Here is a 20,964-nt window from a genome sequence, read left to right as displayed (position 1 = left end):
AGTAGGCTGGTAGGGGTAGATAGGTGTTGAGGGTCTGAACTGCTGTCAGGAACTGATTTGGTTTTCCTTTATCACACTATAGATAGGAGGAGGGAGCTTGTAATTCTTTATTTTCTAAAAATACCCCTGTTAGATGCTATGGAGTAGCTCCGCTCCGGTGTGTGTGTGTGCGTGAAATCTCCTGTCCTTGCAACGCGCTTACGCACCGTCAAATCCGCGCACACAGGTAAAACGCGCACTTATCCCTCAACTCGCTCTCTCATTGGTCCGCTTTGTCTGTTGAATTTTATGATATTTCCGCACTCCGTTGCGCTACCCGTGAATGGCGCTCTGTATTCCCGGTCACTAGCTCCACACCGTGGACGGACTTAGTCTAGTGTGGGTATGAGGGGGGAAGCGCGTGAGGGGACGGGGGTAAATCCGTCCATTCCCCCTGTGAGGAAGGGAGGAGTGCTGTGGGTTTGAGGTAACTGTGTGATGAGGTAATGGTGCCTTTTCTCCTTAATCCTAGGCTTATCTATTATATCACCTTGATTGTATTTCCTTCAGTGGAGAGTGGGCTCCTCCCTTTCCTCTGAAATAAGGGGTGTATTGTTGTTGTGCTGTAGGCTTGAGGTGATTAGATTGTGTATCAGGGCCTTTGTTATATTACATCTAGCTTCTATTTTTGTCCTTATCACAATTACATAATAGATTTGTTTACCAACCCTGTTCTATTTTTAGTTGTTATCACAATACACAATAAATCCAAGCCTGTTCTATTTTTAGTTTTGTCACAACACAACAAATTGTTTGCCAATCTTTGCTCATAAATCTATTGTTTAGCCATCACACCAGGGTGGTAATCCCTGCAATGTGATATAATATCTGTTTTTCTAGATGGGTGGCTGCGCTGTAGCCTCTCAGGATACTTGGAGTTGACGTAGTTTTTCTCTGTTTTGGTGCACTACACTCGTATGTTGGCTCGCAGCTCGCAGCTATGTGGCGTGTTTCAGCCTATCGGCGGCAGGGAATGTCCCGTCCTGCTAGCGCCGCTGATCCAAATCCGGCTGATGGCGGCAGGGAATGTCCCGTCCTGCTAGCGCCACTGGTTCGGATCCTGCTATCTCTTGCAGTAAAATTGGCCTATTTTCAGCCGTTTACACTTATTTGGCTTGTTTCAGCCGGTCCGCAGGCCTGTTTCAGCCCTTTGAGCGCTCAATTCTCCGTTAGATGTCGGCGCTTCTCGCGGTTCTTCGTCAAGTTTCGCTGTTTCACTTCCACAACTGCCGGATGCAGAGTTAGACCTTGCTGTCCAGGGTGGGTAATTCAGGTTGCTTGTGTCAGTTTTGCCAGTTTCACTGCTGGGAGTACCTTAGCCTCAGCTGCGCGTCTGCTCTACACTTGTGGTTTGCCGTAATCTCACACAGCTGTCACCAAAGTTGTGGTATCCGCCGAGGATAAATGGCAGACACCGGAGTTCAATTAGATTACGGCAGTGTGACAGACGTGGACACCTTACTATAGAGAAGCTACGCTTCTCTAGCATTCACCAAATAATAATCAACATCTATTTCAGTTGTCACTTTATTGCAGGTCTAAAGGGTACTAAAGCTATATACAACAAACAATAACTACACAGATAGGAATAAATAATCATAACATAAAAGCATTATAATACATATACAATAGTCAGTTTGGGCAATAATGATCCCCCATCCCTGGAAAGGGTGGGGGGGAATTAACAATACAGTTAACCATAATAAACTTGGCAGATTCAATCATTAATTTTAGGCATAGGGAGGGGGTCGTCAGACCCCTTCCCCAGGACTCGGTGGAGGGCCATTGACCCTCCACCGAACCCCGGTCAGGGGTGCCATAGGCATGGCTCACGGTTGCCGAATACCACAGTATAACTACACTATATATTTAAGCATAAAGGTGGTAATGGGGATCAAGAATAATTTACATGGAAATTTTCAACACATCAAACATTATAACAGGAAGTTATTCTGACTATTCCTTCTTAAGACCTATTAAGTGATCAAACCGAAAGGACTATGCTTATTAGGAATATCTATTCATCTATTTTGCCAATATATATGTATACTAGCGGATGAGCCCCTAGAGGCATCTAGGGTCACTTGAAAAGAGGGTTGGTATCAACTTTCAATTTAAGTTAAAATGTAAAAAAAAGGTATTTTTTTTCATTTCTCTTGGGAGAGTGGTGAACAAATAGATATTAACCTTCCCAGGACCCATGTAAAGATACAATGTAAAGGAGAACCATAGTGGTTCAGTGGTTAGCAAGATCCTTTGGTACACACAGACAGACATCTTGTTACTATTATATATTTAAATATAATATTGGATGTATCATAATAAATATATAAACTTACCTATATTCAGAAATTTACCTATACATTATAAATTTCCCCCCAAAAAAAGGAAAATAAAAAACAAAAAAAACTTGAACGAAAAAAAGTTTGTTATAGAGCAGTTGTAATGGATGATAAATGAATAGAAATCATAAAATCATACTCTGTAGCATTACTAACAGACTGACGGACCAGGTAAGTCCTAAACTATTGGTATGGAATATCTTCAAAAAAAATCAGCCGTCTATCTTATATAGCAGCTAAGTAACTAAAATTTTTCAATTAGCGTTACTTACTGACTGACGGACGGACAGGCATCCAGACAAAGTGAATTATAGAATAGCTTTGATACTGGAAAATTTACCTTATTCTAAATGGAAAATATATCTTTTAAAATTCTCCACTGAAACTTTTATAAATTTGAATTGAAAGAGATGTTTAAATCTAATTTTCGTATGATACTCACAGTTTGGTAAAAAAAATGAATTGAAAACCCAGGGATATAAAGGGATAAGACAATGGCCTATAAATTGATGTACATCCCCAATGATGATAAATAAAATTACCCCTTCTGTAGATTACAATTAATGATTGAAACGTTTAAACACTTAATTTAATGATCCGACCAATCAGAATTCACAAAAGTTCCCAAAGTTTTTAAGCCAACGAATAAGAAAACGCTATGTTACACTTTGGGGACTAGTGTAATAAACAGTCCATTGTCACTGATTGAAAACCTAATATTTTGCTTCATGATAAGGTCTGATGATCTTACTTTTAGAAATATAAGGTTTTAGTGTTCAAGATTTGTTTTTAGGGAAACTACCCTCTTTTTAAATGCATGTCGTAGCAATTATGTATAATTCCAATTGTTTTATTTTGTTGTTATATGACTTTATTAAAATTACATCATTAGATATTTTAAAGGGGACTTTATTGACATCAAATAAAAGTATTCAATATTCATAAAATACAATATTATCGACATAATAATGTTCTAATAACACTGTGTCTACTACAGTCTACACATTATGTTAATATAATAACAGTAAAAATATTATACAGGTTACTAACAGAGAATGTGTAATATATAAGACTGAAAATATCTATAGGGATAAGGCAATGGTCAATAAATTGATGTACATCCCCAATGATGATACACAAAATTAGATTACAATTAGTAGTTGAAACGTTTGGACAAACTACTTAATAAACCTGCAATCCTGCGTACTTTTATATCTCTTTACATCTTGAAGACAGACACCCAGTTGAGACATAGACACCCGATAATTTACGCAAATGTTTTACCACTGCTTCTAAAACCGTTTTGTTTTTAAACAAATTATTAAAGCTCACTAAAAAAACCTTATGTACAAAATTAGACCCTGAATTCCACCCTTACAACCATGAAATTTTCGAGAAAAAAAAAGATTCTCCATTACTTAAGTTTATAATGTAAATATCGGTAAAGTTTTGAAAATAAATCATAGATTATTAATGATACATGGTTTAGACATACTTTCTAGTAGATCTGCTACTCTATAATGTAAAGATTTCCCTCACCAAAAATCTAAATCTCATAATCTAAAAATCTAATAGGCTATAATATCGAATTTAAAAGCTAAAAATTCTAATTTTATCATTCATTTTACATTATTAGAGCAATAGTACTTTACCGTGCAGAGTGCGAGAGGCGGAACACGACGGACGATCGTTACTCAGTTTAACTGTAGACAAACTTCGCTTCAAGCCCCAATAACATAACAAGTTTTCTCGTATTCATTCGAATCACGTGGATAGGAACCGGTTCTCATCCATACGAAAAAAACTATGTCTAGTATCGTATTATATCCAGCTTTCTTCGAAAATAAAAATGGTTTTAATCATATAATTGTACATTCTATATCCGCGGAAAGCTGTTTATAATACGATGCGAGAAATAACTAAACTTATACACAAACTAAACAATACTAAATTCAATATCTACATAATTAGGATGGGTTAAATAGGATAACCATTGATTCCTTCCCTAAAAGAGAATTACAATTCATATTAAGGATAAGCCGAAGACTTGAGCTAACAAAACTGGTATATTTTTTAATAATCTTTTATTATTCGTGGAAAATTGTCTGTTATACGATGATATAAATGAATTTTCAGTATGGCTGAGAACCGGTTCTAATCCAATTTTTTTCAATTTCAGTAAAGTCCCGGAAGCTGACGGTTTGATTCCGGTGAACCTGAACCTGATCAACGATTTGTGGGTGCCAAATGTTTTTATATACAATCTCAAATCATTCCAGGTGAGACTAATAGCATTGCAAACCTGCGTCATAACTAAAGATGTTAAAAATGGTTCCTACTGCACGACATTAATAGTTTAAGTAGAGGGAAACAGGCGCAACTAATTATACCATGCATAGTTAGGACTTCCAGACAAAGGACGTCCAAATTAAAGAAACGGTTTTCTGATGGGTGTTACTTGACCTAATACTCTGGGTGTTTGGACAGAAACTGGGGAAGATTTGGCTCCCCTTAGTTATCCTGGGTTGTTGGACCTTACGTTAAAGTGTCATGGGCAGCAGCCTCGCCCGGTAGGAGGATATTGATAGTATTGCAAGCGAAGCTTTCCTGCAATCAGGGCCTGTAAATCAGACACACATATGCCACTAGTAAAATATAGGTTTTTTAGCCAAAAAGATGAATACTCTGAAAATTCGACCAGATATCATTTATTTATGCCTATATATAGAGAGCCCCACGTCTTTATTTAAATTCTAAGTGCATGGCCTAATTTTTTTTTCATATTTTATAATAAAACCCTCTATTTTCCAAAGATCTAACATCATTTCAACAAGTTTTATTCATTTATTTTATATGAAGTACTTTTAAATCCACAATAATATTTGTTTTTTTGTATAGAAATAAATTAATTAACTAAGGTGACATTCAAAATTTGAAATAAATTTCAAAGTATATAAAGATTTCAAAAAAAAGTATTATAGCAATTCAGTTTTTCATACTGGAATAGGTCACTAGGACGAACAAACATTACCACTTATAGAATAATCATAATATATGTAAATATTCTAAATGTCAAAACAAAATTGGAGTAAATTTGTTGAAAAACTGAGTACGGACATTCTTGGAACGATTATACAGTTGCTACGTTTTCTAAATCATAAATACACTACTACAGGAACACCATGCAAAGTTTAAAATCATTTAGACAATTCTAAGATGCCCAAGTTAACGGAAAAAAACTATCCAGACGGACGAACAGACCGACACAATTTTCAGAAAAGTTTTGCTTTTAATGACAAATAACTTTGAATTTATAATTAATAATTAAAAATATGTTAATAAATATGTTTTACCAATATTACAAAGACCTGTTTGTTCCTTTATTGCACTTGATTTACAAGAACGAACAATGTTTCATTTTTCTCCATATCTTGGCAATTCTTGCCTTTTCTTTCACAAGCAACACAAATTATTTTGGATCTCTTCAATGATCTATTGCAAACTATGGCATCTTTGTTATTCGAGAAAAAACCACACCAAGAATGAATTTTATTACTAAAAAGCTTCCCGGATTTTTCATTTTTTAACTTGCGGATTTTTTTCAATGAATTTTATAGTTAAAAAACATAATTTTACAGCTTTTTTTCAAGAAAAAATACACTCAAGTTCAAATGCATTTTATTCTTTAGGCCATGCACTTATGATTTAAATAAAAACGTGGCGCTTTCTATATAGGTATAAATAAATGATATCTGGTCAAATTTCTAGAGTATTCATCTTTTTGGCTAAAAAACCTATATTTTACTAGTGATGCAGACACATATTAGAAAAATTGTTTTTAAGAATTCGTTTTAGAAATCCAAACAATTTAACAAAAAATTGGTTGGTTTAAATTTAATTCTTTATGATGTAACTTCTAGTTGTAAAATCGTTGGATTTGTTATTATTTTAGATTAGGTAAATGTTAATGATTGCCTCGCAGGGTTAGGAAATTGGCCCTGCAGTGTTCGAGCCCCCAGTAGGGGCTAAAAATAGGAGAAAAGCTACTGTGAAAATATGACGAAACCCCCTACTTCGTTTTCTTTCCATGATTCAAATTTTTTAATATAAAATATAAGACAAAACATCTAACTAATTTTCTATCTATATCTATCTGTCTAGGTTATAGATGTTCTATCTCGACTTGCAGGTCTTTGGATCACACCAAACAAGGATATTCTCTATTCACAGGTCAGTCAGCTTCAGTTCTATTAAAATGATTTATCCTTACATAAAAGTGACGGGAAGTCTATCTTTCTGTGTGTACTGAAGGATCTAGGAAACCGCTGAACTAATATGGTTTTCTTTTACAGTGTTGCTTCTTATACATATGTCAAGGAAAGGTTTATATTAATTTGGTAGAGGGTAACCACCCAAGAGAAATCAGAACCAAAAAAATGACTCCCGCCATTTTTTTCTTTTTAAATAAGGTTTACCTCATGGGGGTAAAAGTGAACCTGATTTTATTAAATGCTAGTTTTCGAAGTAATTTTTTGTTAGCTCTATATTCTGGGAACAATGATATTTGTCTAAGTAAGATATGTTTTTAAAGGCGAAGATTTTCTATAATTAGGGTTGGTCCGTCAGTCCGTCCGGAACGGATATCTCTTTTCGTTAATTCAGGTATGTTAGAGTTGTTCTATCGATCTCAAACATTGTATGGTGATTCTTATAACAATTAGGTACGATTTAGGAACCGTAGCAACTCTATAATAGTTTCCAATAAGTCTATACGTCCATTTAAAACATTCTGACTTTTTTCTCTTTTTGACAACAAATTTTTGTATGCTATAATTATCCTATTCATCTGATTTTTAGGATACTGTTTCCTATTAAGATTTTATTAGCGAAGCCTGTAAGTACTAAAAATGTAAGTTTGTACTTAAACAGCATCCTGTATGTAACAAGTTTTGCAACAAATTTACTTAGAATTTTGTTTAGACTTATGCATTAATATTCTGCTTATTCAGTTATAAAATTCTACAAGTATTAATGTTCGTTTGTCCTACCGTTTCAGAGCTCCGCTTTATGGATGTTGTCATCTTGTTCTTTTATTAATGATGGAAAACAAACAATAAACATGATGTAGATAAAAGACAAATTTATGAAAGAAAATAAATAAGAATATCCCATTGAGTTGATGATATTTATATGCCTAACCTACCATTATAATCACACCATCAAGCTGCTAAACTGAATATTATAAACAATCAGAGAGAAAGAGAGGATAATGGGCTGTTTATTACACAAGTCCTCAAAGTTATATAATAACGTTTTCTTATTCGTTTGCTTAAAACCTTTGGGGACTATTTTGAATTTTGATTGGTTGGTTAATTAAGTTTAGTGTTCAAACGTATTCATTGATAATTTTTAATCTTCGCTACTTATTGATGTTGTCATCCTTGTTAAAATATCCTTGTTAAAAACTATGTCTAGCATCGTATTATATCCAGCTTTCAACGAATATAAAAATGTACAATCATAAGATTAAAACCAGTTTTTTAGCCCGTGCCTTCGGCACCTCGGGGCTAAAAAAACTGGTTTTAATCTTTAATTATACATTCTATATCCGCGGAAAGCCATTTATAATACGATGAAAGAAATAACTATTCTCGTAATCATTCGAATCCGGTGGATAGGAACCGGTTCTCATCCATACGAAAAAACTATGTCTAGCATCGTATTATATCCAGTTTTCTACGAATATAGAAATGTACAATCATAAGATTAAAACCAGTTTTTTTAGCCTGTGCCTTCGGCATCTCGGGACTAAAAAAACTGGTTTTAATCTTGGCTGCCCACTAGCATTTAATGGCTCTGTATTAAAAATGTAAGTATAAGGACGGACAAATAGCCTAAAACCATCGTAAGACTTGAATAAAAATCAAATATGCAGACAAAAAAAACTACATGATATCCTTATACTAAAGTGACAGGATGTCTGTTTGTGTGTTTGTTTGTACTGAAGGATCTCGCTAACCGCTGAACCGATCGGGTTCTTCTTAACAGGGTAGCTTCTCATAAGTCCCGGGAAGGTTTATAACTATTTTGGGGGAGGGTACCACCACCCTCCCAAGAGAAATAAAAAAAATTGTTTTTACGTTTTTCGATTTTACAAAGAGATTCCAACGCAACATAAACGTCAACCTAACACAGACATATTTTAAAGTGCCACTAGATACCTCTAGGGGCGTAGCCGCTAGTGATAGATATAGTTACACCTTTATCTAGTTCTTCTTAAGTGGAATTATAACCGCTTTGCCAAAATAATATGTACATACATACAATTAGGAGGGAGGGGATATTGGGCTGTTTATTACGCTAGTACCCAAAGTTTTATAATAACGTTTTCTTAATCGTTAGCTTAACAACCTTGGGGACTTTTATTACATTTTGATTAGTAGGTTCATTTAGTTCAGTGCCCAAACGTTTCAACCACAAATTGTAATCTACAAAAAGGGTAATTTTGTGTATCATCATAATAGGGATGAACATAAATTTATTGGTCAATGTCTTATCCCTCCCTTAAAATCCCTGACATACAATCTCCTTTATATCAACAATCATGCATTTTATTAATAGCTGTATCGGAAAGCTATTTAGAAAGCATTGCAACTCTATAATCATGTAAAAAAGCACGGATCATTTTGGGATTATTCTGCTTTAACTTTATAAGACTCTTAATATTGATTTATCGTATCGTATTATAGACAGCTTTCCGCGGAAATTAAAGTGATAAATTATAAGCTGAATATGATTATCCCCAATAATGATACACAAATTACCCCTTCTGTATATTAAAAATTAAAGGTTGAATCGTTTGAACACTCAACATAATGAATAAACCAATCAAAATTTTTTAATTAAAAAACTTTATTATAACAGATTGGCTAGAGTAATAAACAGCCCATTGTCCCCTCTCTTTCTGGTTCTTTCTAGTATTGTTACATTAAAAAATTAAATAATTAAGATAATCAATAAAAAGTTACTCAATATGCATCTGGAAGAAAAATAGATAATATTGACAGGAATAAAGGGGGTAATGGGCTGTTTATTACACTAGTCCCCAAAGTTTTATAAGAACGTTTTCTCATTCGTTAGCTTTACAACTTTGGGGTCTTTTATTGAATTTTGATTAGTTGATTAATTAAGTTGAGTGTCCAAACGTTCCAACTACTAATTGTGATCTACAGAAGGGATAATTTTGTGTATCATCATTGGGGGTATACATCAATTTGTCGGCCATTGTCTTATATCTTTAGATCACTGAAAATATCAGACATTTTACCAATTACTTTTTCTCTGGTAGAGTTACTTTTATATTGTTTGTATGTGACTGTTGTATTGTGTATGTATCCATACAAGCTAATTAATTTATCGTGTATATAGATACCAAGAATTTACCAAAACAAGCATTAAAGAAAAAGGGTATGCATACTTATATACATACATACATACATACACATATATATATGCATAGTACATTAGGATTTACTTTCAAGGAAAATTGGATGGAAAAAAAGACAATAATTTGGTGGGTTTTGTTATTTATATTCATTAGATGTGTTCATTATTGTCACTTTTTGAATTTTTATATATGTAAACAAGGATGACAACATCCATAAAATCGAAGCTCTGAAACGGTAGAACAAACGAATATTAATACTTGTAGAATTTCAGAACTGAATAAGCAGGAAATAAATGTAAAAGTCTAAACAAAATTGTAAGTAAATTTTTTGCAACAATGCTTAAATACATGATACTATTAAAGGACATACTAACATTTTTAGAACTCGATGCTTCGCTTATAACATTGTACTTTGATGGACTAGGAATCAGTAATCAAAAAATTTATAAGAGAAGTATAATTAAATCACATGAAATTTTTTTACCGAAAATGTTAGAATTCAATATGATTTAAATGAACGTACGGACATTGTGACAACGATCATAGAGTTCCTACGATTTATAAATCGTGCCTAACCACCACAGGAAAGAGATTTTTTTTCATTCGCTTTACAAAGTATCATAGTTACAGATACACTGATATTGTGAGGGAATTGAAAGTTTTTAGAACACTACATCTCCTTCATTATTGGAAAGCAGTTAACCGTATTCAATAGTGCTTGAAACAAATAATAAGAATAAATTAGACATTTTTTTTATTATTTACCGAATTAAGATTTATTGTAAGTGTTTGTATTGGAGCAATTAAAGATGATTATTATGTGTTTCTGTCAATCATTACTTATAATAGGAAAGATCTATTGTAAAATGTATGTTACTATCGGCTTCGCCTCTAGCCTAAACAATTTTTTTGAGGGCATTTTTTTCTTTTTTCGGGTGGTGGGGGTGTCCCAACCCCCAACAAAAAAGCCTAAAACCATCGCAATACCAGTATCTATGTATATTCTCTGAAAAGTAGAGTCCATCGGTTCAGCGGTTACAGAGATCAAAAGCTTCAGGCAGACAGACATCAAGCTACTTTGTATTATAGTTAATAACGCTTAAAAATGCAATATAAATATATGATTTTACATCGATAAACCTAGAGCTTTCTTTAATTTGAATTACTTATCATTAATTTTACCAGATTCATTAGAGATAGTGGTAACGTGTCCGATTGATTTGCTGGAGGTGTCGGGTTCAAGTCTGGAAAACAACGCGTCACACTAGAGACATTAAAAATGATACCTGCTGCTGTTATCTCAGGCGCGTGACATTAATAGTAAGAGCAGGAGGAAGGCCTTGGTCCACAATAGGCGCAACTCATTACCAGCCACAGAAAAAGGTCGTGCAATCAAAGAATTGGTTGTTTATTCTCTAAGAGGATTCACCCATTCTTCTAGTCTGGAAAGCAACTAATCGATAGCAAATCACTTTTGATATTGTATATTCGAAACAAAGCCCTTACTTTTATCAATTAATTTTCTATTCTTTTCATTATTTTCACTTCAAATTGTTTATAACACTACAAGAAATAATTTTTAGATATATTGTTTACAAATTAAATGAATAATATTTCGATCTATTATTAAACCATTATTCTTTTTCAGTCTATATATAATGTACACCAAACTGTACTTATTTTATTTCATTTACTTTTATTTCTTTGCTTAATGTTCTGTTCAAATATTGAAAGGAAAATTATAAATCAAACAAGAATGGCAACATCCACAACATGCAAGCTTTTTTCATGCATGAAATTGTCAATTTAGAGGCTCTTCACTTACGAAGGAGGTCATTGTATTTTGCGTTTTTTATCAATAAAGTTGTGTGCAACCGTTTAGTCAAATGCGCTTATGAAGTCAAACTGTTATTAATTAGCACATTTGACTATACAATTACACACAACTTTATGGAAAATACGTAACAAAAATGACCCCTTTTATTCTTTATTGTTCAAGGAGTCACCATCCAAATAAAAAATATTTTTTTAATTACAAAATAGCTAAATATTCTAATATATAAGTAAGTAAGGTTTTTTGCCTGTAGCTTAAGATTTAATAATTAAGAATCTACAGAACTGATTGAGTTCTGCTTTTTGGGGAAGCTTCACATAGGTCCTGGGATGGTTTTAGGCTTTAGGCTTTCATTCTTTAGATTTGAGTCATTGAATGGTTTTAGACTATTTTTCTGCCCAACCCTTCTATATTCATTAAGGAGCTCCTATATTATTCATCCGCTAGTGTTTAAAATAGCAATGCTAACTTTCAATACTTTCAGCTATGGAGAATCAACCATACGAACGTACAGACGGACGGACAATAACACTGCCAAATGTAGAAGAATTTCGTTTATCATGAACTACTTTCTAATAATAAGTACACAATAAATTCAGGGAGAAAGGGGACATTGGGCTGTTTATTAAACTAATTTCCTAAGATTTATAATAACATTTCGAATTAGTCGGTTTAACAACCTTGGGGACTTTTATTGAATTTTTATTGGTTGGCTCATTAAGTTTAGTGTCCAATTATAATCCACAGAAGGGGTAGTTTAAAGGATGCACATCAATTTACCGGCAATTGTCTTATACCTTTAGATCCCTGCAATTAATTACCTTTTATTACATGATTATATTTGATAATAATCATATTTTTTTAGCGAAGCTGATCTACAAGTCACCTGTTTGTTTTAAAACACTTTTCTCTCTATTCCGATCTTCTTTGCCTGATATTCTATTATATAAAGTTGTAATGTTTTCTTTATATATAGCTTTAGATTTAGATAATTACTTAACTGAATAAGTTCTCTATTGTTTTTCTCTATGGTTTTAGACTTTTTGATTTTTAGATTTAAATCTTGGGATAGTTTTATGCTATTTTTTGGCTTTCCCTAACCCCTCAAATACAAAGTAACTAGATGCTAGGGACGCAGCCGCTAGTGTTAAAAATTGCATTTGTTAGGTTTTATACTATCATTGATTTTACACGCCTGGCATAGTAGAAGTAAGTTTTATTGGATCTATTTTTGCAGGGAGGGAGGATACATTGGGCTGTTTATTACACTAGTCCCCAAAGTTTTACAATAATGTTTTCTTATTCGTTGGCTCAACAACTTTAGAGACTTTAATTGAATTTTGATTGGTTGGTTCATTTAGTTGACTGTCCAAATTTTTCAACCACTAATTATAATCTACAGAAGGGGTATTATTGTGTATCATCATTAAGGATGTACATCAATTTATCGGCCATTGTCTTATAACTTTTGATCCCTGCGAATCTTGTGTGAAACATGAACACATAGAACAAGCATTGTGGGTTTTTGGTAAAATCAAAGGATAATTTTTTCTTTTTTTTTTAAAGCCCAGGGGGGGTTGGATCATGTTAAGTGCTCCAGTTATCTATAATACAAAGTAGCTTGATGTCTGTCCGTCTGTCCGTCTGAAGCTTAAGATCTCGGTAACCACTGAACCGATCGGATTCTACTCTTCAGGGAATATACCTACTGGTCCTGTGGTGGTTTTAGGCTATTTTCTTGGGGGGTGGGACACCCCCAACCCCCCAAAAAATAAAAATAAACCAACCCCCAAAATTTTTTTTTTACATTTTTTGTAAAATCTCAGTAACTGCTGATCAAATTGGGCTCTACCCTTTTGGGAATATACCTACTGGTCCTCTGGTGGTTTTAAGCTATTTTCTTGGGGGGTGGGACACCCCAACCCCCCAAAAAATAAAAAAATCCCCACTTCCAAACTTTCTAATTTTTAAAAATTTTTGTAAACAAAAACCAGTAATTGGGGTGGGGGAACCCCACTGCAACATGGGGCGAAGCCCCCATGAATCCTCCCCCCCCCCAAATTTTTTTTTTTTAATTTTAATTTTTGTGTATGCGAACAACCTAGGTTTAATATTTACGAATTGAAATTTTTTTGTACAAATTAAAATTTTTGTGCAAAAATGAAAAATGAAAATATTTTTTTTACTTTTTCTTTTAAAATCTCAAATATATTAAAGTGGGTTATCAAATTCGACTACCCCCTCCTCAAGTGCCCCTAGAGGCCTCTAGGGGGCGTAGCCGCTAGTATTTTAATAAAGTAAATAATTTTAGGCCAGCCAGATTACCTTCATCTGTCCCATGGTGTTTGATTACTTCCCGCTTGATACACAGGTAAATATCATACGTGTACAAATGTACGTATATATAATTTTACCCAGGTAAATATCATTTGTGTACATACAATGTATGTACATACAATTGCACTCGTAGCTTTCATGCAAAGTACCTTGTTGAGCAATAAATACCCCTTCCTCCCATTATTTTTGAAGTAAATTGAAAATATGTAGTTTTTCAATTGCTTTTTTATTACTTTAGGATAGGTTAGGTTGAGTTATACTGGGTAGTAGGTAGCCCCACAGGCTTAAGACACCGCAAAAACTAATTAATCAATATATTTATTTTAAAAAAGATATTCGTTTTATTCACTTTAAAGTGGAATATATTATTTCTTTATAAAAAAATTATAATAAAGAAAGCTTCAATTACAAATTAACTCATACATTTTTATATTGCCGTATAATTTAAGAGAAAACAAAGGACGAAAAAATTCAGAGTAAAATATAATATGTGTCTTTTAAGGTTTGTAAATTCCAAGTGGGCTCTTACAGTTACAATATGGAGAAAATGGTCTTCCAAGTAGCGCAGCTGGGGTATGCTCATAAATCCAGGTAAAGTTGCACAACTAGAATATAATCAGGGATCCAGGTAAAGTGGCACAACTAGAATATACTCATAAATCCAGATAAAGTGGCACAACTAGAATATAATCATAAATCCAGGTAAAGTGGCACAATTAGATTATACTCATAAATCTAGATAAAGTGGCACAACTAGAAATAATCATAAATCCAGGTAAAGTTACACAACTAGAATATACTCATAAATCCATGTAAAGTGGCACAACTAGAATATACTCATAAATCCAGGTAATGTGGCACAAATAGAATATACTCATAAATCCATGTAAAGTGGCACAACTAGAATATACTCATAAATCCAGGTACAGTAGCACAAATAGAATATACTCATAAATCCAGGTAAAGTGGCACAACTAGAATATACTCATAAATCCAGGTAAAGTGGCACAACTAGAATATACTCATAAATCCAGGTAAAGTGGCACAACTAGAATATAATCATAAATCCAGGTAAAGTGGCACAATTAGAATATACTCATAAATCTAGATAAAGTGGCACAACTAGAAATAATCATAAATCCAGGTAAAGTTACACAACTAGAATATACTCATAAATCCAGGTAAAGTGGCACAACTAGAATATACTCATAAATCCAGGTAAAGTAGCACAACTAGAATATACTCATAAATCCAGGTAAAGTGCCACAATTAGAATATACTCATAAATCCAGGTAATGTGGCACAAATAGAATATACTCATAAATCCATGTAAAGTGGCACAACTAGAATATACTCATAAATCCAGGTACAGTAGCACAAATAGAATATACTCATAAATCCAGGTAAAGTGGCACAACTAGAATATACTCATAAATCCAGGTAAAGTGGCACAACTAGAATATACTCATAAATCCAGGTAAAGTGGCACAACTAGAATATAATCATAAATCCAGGTAAAGTGGCACAATTAGAATATACTCATAAATCTAGATAAAGTGGCACAACTAGAAATAATCATAAATCCAGGTAAAGTTACACAACTAGAATATACTCATAAATCCAGGTAAAGTGGCACAACTAGAATATACTCATAAATCCAGGTAAAGTAGCACAACTAGAATATACTCATAAATCCAGGTAAAGTGCCACAATTAGAATATACTCATAAATCCAGGTAAAGTGGCACAACTTGAATATACTCACAAATCCAGGTAAAGTAGCACAACTAAGATATACTCATAAATCCAGGTAAAGTGCCACAACTAGAATATACTCATAAATCCAGGTAAAGTGGCACAACTTGAATATACTCATAAATCCAGGTAAAGTGGCATAACTAGGATTTACTCTTCAAAAGGAAAAGTTTAAAATCTAGAATGTCACCAATTTAATTTTAAAAAGATATATTAAAGTTTTATTAAGTTTTGTCATTGAAGGTTGATGTGAATAATGACTTCAAGTTTGTACTCTCTGCAAATACAAAATTAAAATATGATATCAAGTGAAGTTTAGGGTTTAGAAAGAAATTATGTAGAAATGCCCTTATGTAGTTGAAGAATCGAGAACATTTTATGAATTCCAATTAAGACAAAAAATATTTGGATCATGGAAAAAAATGAGATAGCAGGTTTGTCGTATTTTCACAATAGCTTTTCTTCTATATATAGCCCCTGTTTGGGGACTCAAACTCTGCTGGGCTATTTCTTAACCCTACGGGGCAATCATTAACATTAACAATCTAGTCTAACCTAACGTAATAAATCCAAAGCTGCTGTGAAAATACGATGAAACCCACTTTTTCGGAAAACAGTAAAAGTGTCGAACTATGACGTCAGAAAAAATTACCAATTAACCAATAAAAAGCCAGTATTCACTGTGGTAAAATATATAGCGGCCTCTCATTGGTTAATTGTTAATTTTTTCTAATGTCATAGTTCGACACTTTTACTGTTTTCCTTCTTCGTTTTCTTTTCATTATCCAAATATATTTATGGAAATATGAAAAGAAATTAAATGTTGACAACCCTGAACTACATTTTGTCCAAGTTGAATTTTCAAGGTTTCATATATTAATTTTAAATTAAAAAAGTAACATTTGACATTTTATTAAACACAAGAACACAGTTGAATTTTTTTTTTTTTTTTCTAGAGGCACCCGTTTACTCCCCCCTTCCTCAAGGAATTCTTATGAAGGTTTTACTCTCTCCCTTTCCCCCTTAAAAACAGCCGAAAACCAACCAACACACAAAAACTTTGTCAATTTGCGCCTTGGTTCAAATCCTTAGCTCATAAAAATCATGTAAAGTTTTGACATTTCAAACGCCAAGGGGTTTAACCACCTCCCCCCTCCCCCTCTCAAAAGAAACGAAAAAATTCCTTTGTTATTCTTTGTAGAGTCTTTCTTTGTTAAAGCCAGCAAAAAATTCAATTTTATAAGTCGAAACAGAACTAAGCTATTGCTATTGAAAACGACTTAAATGAATCTTGAATAATGCCATTTCTCTGTTTTTTCCCTTCATTTTTTTTCATATATTGATTGATGTTGAGTAAGTTATTAGTTGTTGTATTTTTCGTAGCGAAGCTACTCTATCATTTCAAATGCCCGTCTGTTCGTATGTCCGTCTGTCTGAAACGTTTTAGGGGAGACGTGATTTTCTCGGTTCCTATAAAATATAGACGACTGAAATTTGTTGTCAATTTTCCCATCAATATGGAGCATAATTAAGTAAAAAACATCCATAGTAGTCGGATTGGTCCGATTTTCAAAGTTTTTTTTAATGATAATATAAAAATTAAATATGTCAAGCTGGATCTTTAAATGTGTAGCCGTTGCCGTGGCAGTAGCCGTGGCCGTAGAAGTGGACGTAGTCGTGGCCGTAGAAGTAGCCGTAGTTCTGGCTGTAGCCGTAGCCGTCGCCACTGCCAGTGCTGCCAATAAAACATGGATTTTTAAATGTTTGAAGTTGATTTAAAGATAGCTATTAGGTTAGTGGCTGTACCTCTGGCAGCGGCAACGGCAACGGCTACACACTTAAAGTTCCAGCACAGTTGTTCTCAGCCTCCAATATATAATTAACTTTGACGTTAAGTCTGTAAGTCATCATACAAAATATAAATATTAAAAAATAAAAAAGGTTGAAAGGTTTCGTGATTTTTCTCTCCAATATTCTTGAATTTATCAGGTGATCTTTTAATATTTTTGTGCTTCACTACTTGTGGATGTTGTTATCCTTGTTTATATTTCTTTATTTCCATTTTATAAAGGGGGGGGGGGGGTAATGCAACCATCTCGTAATCAATGTATAAATGGCACTTAGCATTCGAATTTCGATCTAAAACTTTGTATGAGTAATCCTTGGTAGGTCTATTTTCTCCAAATCGAACAAAAAGTTTAAAAAGTAACGACTAACGGCTCAGACGTTTTTTGGCTATTTTTAGAGAAAATCTGTCATAAATTACGTAGGAATCAACTTTTTGAAACATAGTTTTGCTTTAAATCATGTGAAATGATACAAAAAAAACATTTTCAGATTTCTAGTACCAGTACTAGCTGGCTAGAACCGTTTGAAAACGTTTTGGAGCAGCAAAGAGTATTATGTGGAGATAGGTTTCGTGTTTATTTTCCTCGAAAATAGCCCCAAAAATGGCTAAACGGCTGAGCCGCCAGCCGTTAGCCGTTACTTTTCTAACTTTTTGTTCGATTTAGGGAAAATAGACCTACCAAGTATTACTCATGCAAAATTTCAGAAATTCGAATTCTAAGTGCCATTTATACATTGATTACGAGATGGTTGCATTAACCCCCCCTTGTTTTCCTTACCTTCAACAATACTAAGCCTGACATTTCCATTATTAATTGAAAAACATAAATCACAAATAAAATTAGTGACATTCCTATAAATATAAATGGAAAATACTATTTTTATGGAAATGTTTTGAGTTAGACAAAGTATCTGTAATAAGTAATAGGTACATTTTAAGAAAATTAGGGAAATAAAGATTTTCCTTAAAAATGTCAGCTTTTCTGTAGTTTTTGATAAAGCTTTTTATAGTGGCTGTAAAACATGACGTCATACTGGCATACCATTGGTCAATTAAATAATATACTGGCCTTTCATTGGTAATTTAGTCTGTGTATTGGCCTATAATTAGTCATTTGTATTGCAAGAAGTCATTTTTGTATTGGCTATACTACAAACAGCTTCAAAAAATGTTACTTTTCCAATTTAAGATGTCTATCCACATACATACTATAACTTACTTTTTCTTTTCTCTTACTTCTTTTCTCATAACTTTGAAGTTATATAAAATAAGATTTTTTTTACAAATACATAAAATGAAAAGTAAACAAACATATGAGTTAGTATTTTTCCTTCTTTTACATTATTTTTCATGATTTTTCATATTTTTTCCAAATACAGATTATAGCCTTTTTTCTTCTATAATACAAAATATCACAAGAAATATATTTTTTTCAAGCACAAGTATGTACCAGCCACCCCCCCCCCCCACATAATGTTAAGTACCAATTTCATTGGCTTCTATACCCACAACAGTTTAGCCTTACCTAAAACGCACATCCCACTGATTTTCTAATTTTCTTATGAGTATGTTTTCCAGTATGTTTTCGAAACGGATTAATATCCGCTGGATTAGAACCGGTTTACAGCCATAATGAAATATAATGTATAGTTTGTATTACATACATACAAATTTTCCATAATTGTTAAAATAAAAATTATAAAATTAATACTAGTTTTGTTATCCCGGCCCTTCGGCCCCTCGGGGCTTACAAAACTGGATTTAATCTAATGATTGTTTAGTTTTATATCCGCGGAACGTTGTCTATAATACGATGTGATAATGTCTTTATTTTGACGAGGTGTGGAGATCTGATTTTGTTTCGCATTAAAAAAAAAACTATTTTTAGGACAATTGTTCTGGATTATGATATCGAGGTTCAACCTCTGGATGAGGCTGACAAAGTATTTGACGGAGGATCTCTCGGAAATTTCAGGTAAAGTTTTTAATTGTCTTTTATAGTGCCAAAAAATGACGTCATACTGACCTACCATTGGCAAATTAAAATATATACAGACCTGCGATTGTTAATTTAGTCAATTTTTGGCCTATCATTGGTCATTGTATGATGCCATTTAAAAGAAAAGAACAAGATTCGTTGTTATACCAAAATACTTTCTTAAATTTAAAGGACGGGTTTGAAATTTACCAGGGATAAGACAAGGAGAAAATAATCTAATTTTAGAGTTATAGCTTCATTATCTAAAAGATTAGCATTTGTCGGAGTTTGTATTGTTTTTTTTTTCTGCAGCCTTAGCCTGCAAGAAGAATAACTTTTAACAATACATTATTATAAACCCTCAAGTTTGCTTCATATTAGGCAACATGCATTATTTACAAGATTAAAGGTATAGACCACAAAAAAATTAATTTTTGTCTTAATCAATGAAATAAACACTAGTGACAACATCTATAAAAAGCAACTTCAACTTTGTAGTAAAGATACTCATACAAGTAAATCAGAGAGAGAGAAGACAATGGGGGCTTTATTACACCAATCCCCAAAATTTTATAATAACGTTTTCTTATGAGTTAGCTTACCAACTTTAGGGACTTTAGTGAATTTAGGAAAAGGGTTAATTTTGTTTAATCATTGGGTAATTTATCAGCCATTGTCTTATCCTTTATATCCTTGCAAGTAAATGGACATATATTTACTTTCCATTTAATTATCCCCATTTCCCTGAATATTAATGCAGTGTATTTGTGTGTGTGTTGAAAGTGCAAGGTTAAAAAGAACATTTACTGTTATAATTGATGGTTGGGTGGTGGTGTAATCAAAATAAACCTATTATTGCATTCTCTATCCGGAATATTACTTTCATTATCTGTTTTCAATAGAATATACTTTTTAAAATAAGGGCTCGGCATCCACCATATTTTCTCAGGGATCTAAAGGGATAAGACAATGGTCGATAAATTGATTTACATCCCCAATGATTTGCAATTAGTGGTTGAAACTTTGGAGACCCAACTTAATGAACAAAGTTGTTAAGCCTACGATAAGAAAATATTATTATAAAACTTTGGGGACTAGTGTAATAACAGCCAAATTTCTCAACCTCCCTGATATTTTCTACATTTTAAATATCACCATATAGCCAGGTAGGGAGGGAACTGTAAATTATTCTAGTACCCAAAGTTTTATAACCACATTATCCCAAAAACTTTGATTCTAAACTAGTAGTGTTCAAACTATGGCAATATACAGAAATGGCAATTCTATATCGTCTATTGTCTTATGCATGAAAGTTTCTTTATGTAGCAAAACTGCGGCTAATGACGTATTCTGTTTCGGCTGCTAAGTCCTTGTTAAAAGAAAA

The 20,964-nt window shown here is 33.1% G+C and overlaps 1 protein-coding gene across 2 annotated transcripts in view; it reads left to right on the top strand.

Moving 5' to 3' along the window:
* LOC145317494 (glycine receptor subunit beta-type 4-like) overlaps positions 1 to 20,964 on the top strand; it is an 86,873-nt gene that overhangs the window by 27,291 nt on the left and 38,618 nt on the right. For both annotated transcript variants that reach the window (XM_080158602.1, XM_080158601.1), the window contains exons 4-8: positions 4,561 to 4,660; positions 6,543 to 6,611; positions 13,974 to 14,033; positions 14,502 to 14,590; positions 19,491 to 19,577. In XM_080158602.1, the coding sequence (XP_080014728.1) occupies positions 4,561 to 4,660; positions 6,543 to 6,611; positions 13,974 to 14,033; positions 14,502 to 14,590; positions 19,491 to 19,577 (405 nt within the window). The remainder of the gene's footprint in view (positions 1 to 4,560; positions 4,661 to 6,542; positions 6,612 to 13,973; positions 14,034 to 14,501; positions 14,591 to 19,490; positions 19,578 to 20,964) is intronic.

Source organism: Acartia tonsa, chromosome 4 (genome assembly GCF_053477335.1).
Source record: "Acartia tonsa isolate MP-2025a chromosome 4, ASM5347733v1, whole genome shotgun sequence".
Lineage (NCBI taxonomy): Eukaryota > Metazoa > Arthropoda > Copepoda > Calanoida > Acartiidae > Acartia > Acartia tonsa.
The sequence above is the reverse complement of the archived record's forward strand: the minus strand, read 5'-3'. Positions and strand labels throughout refer to the sequence as shown.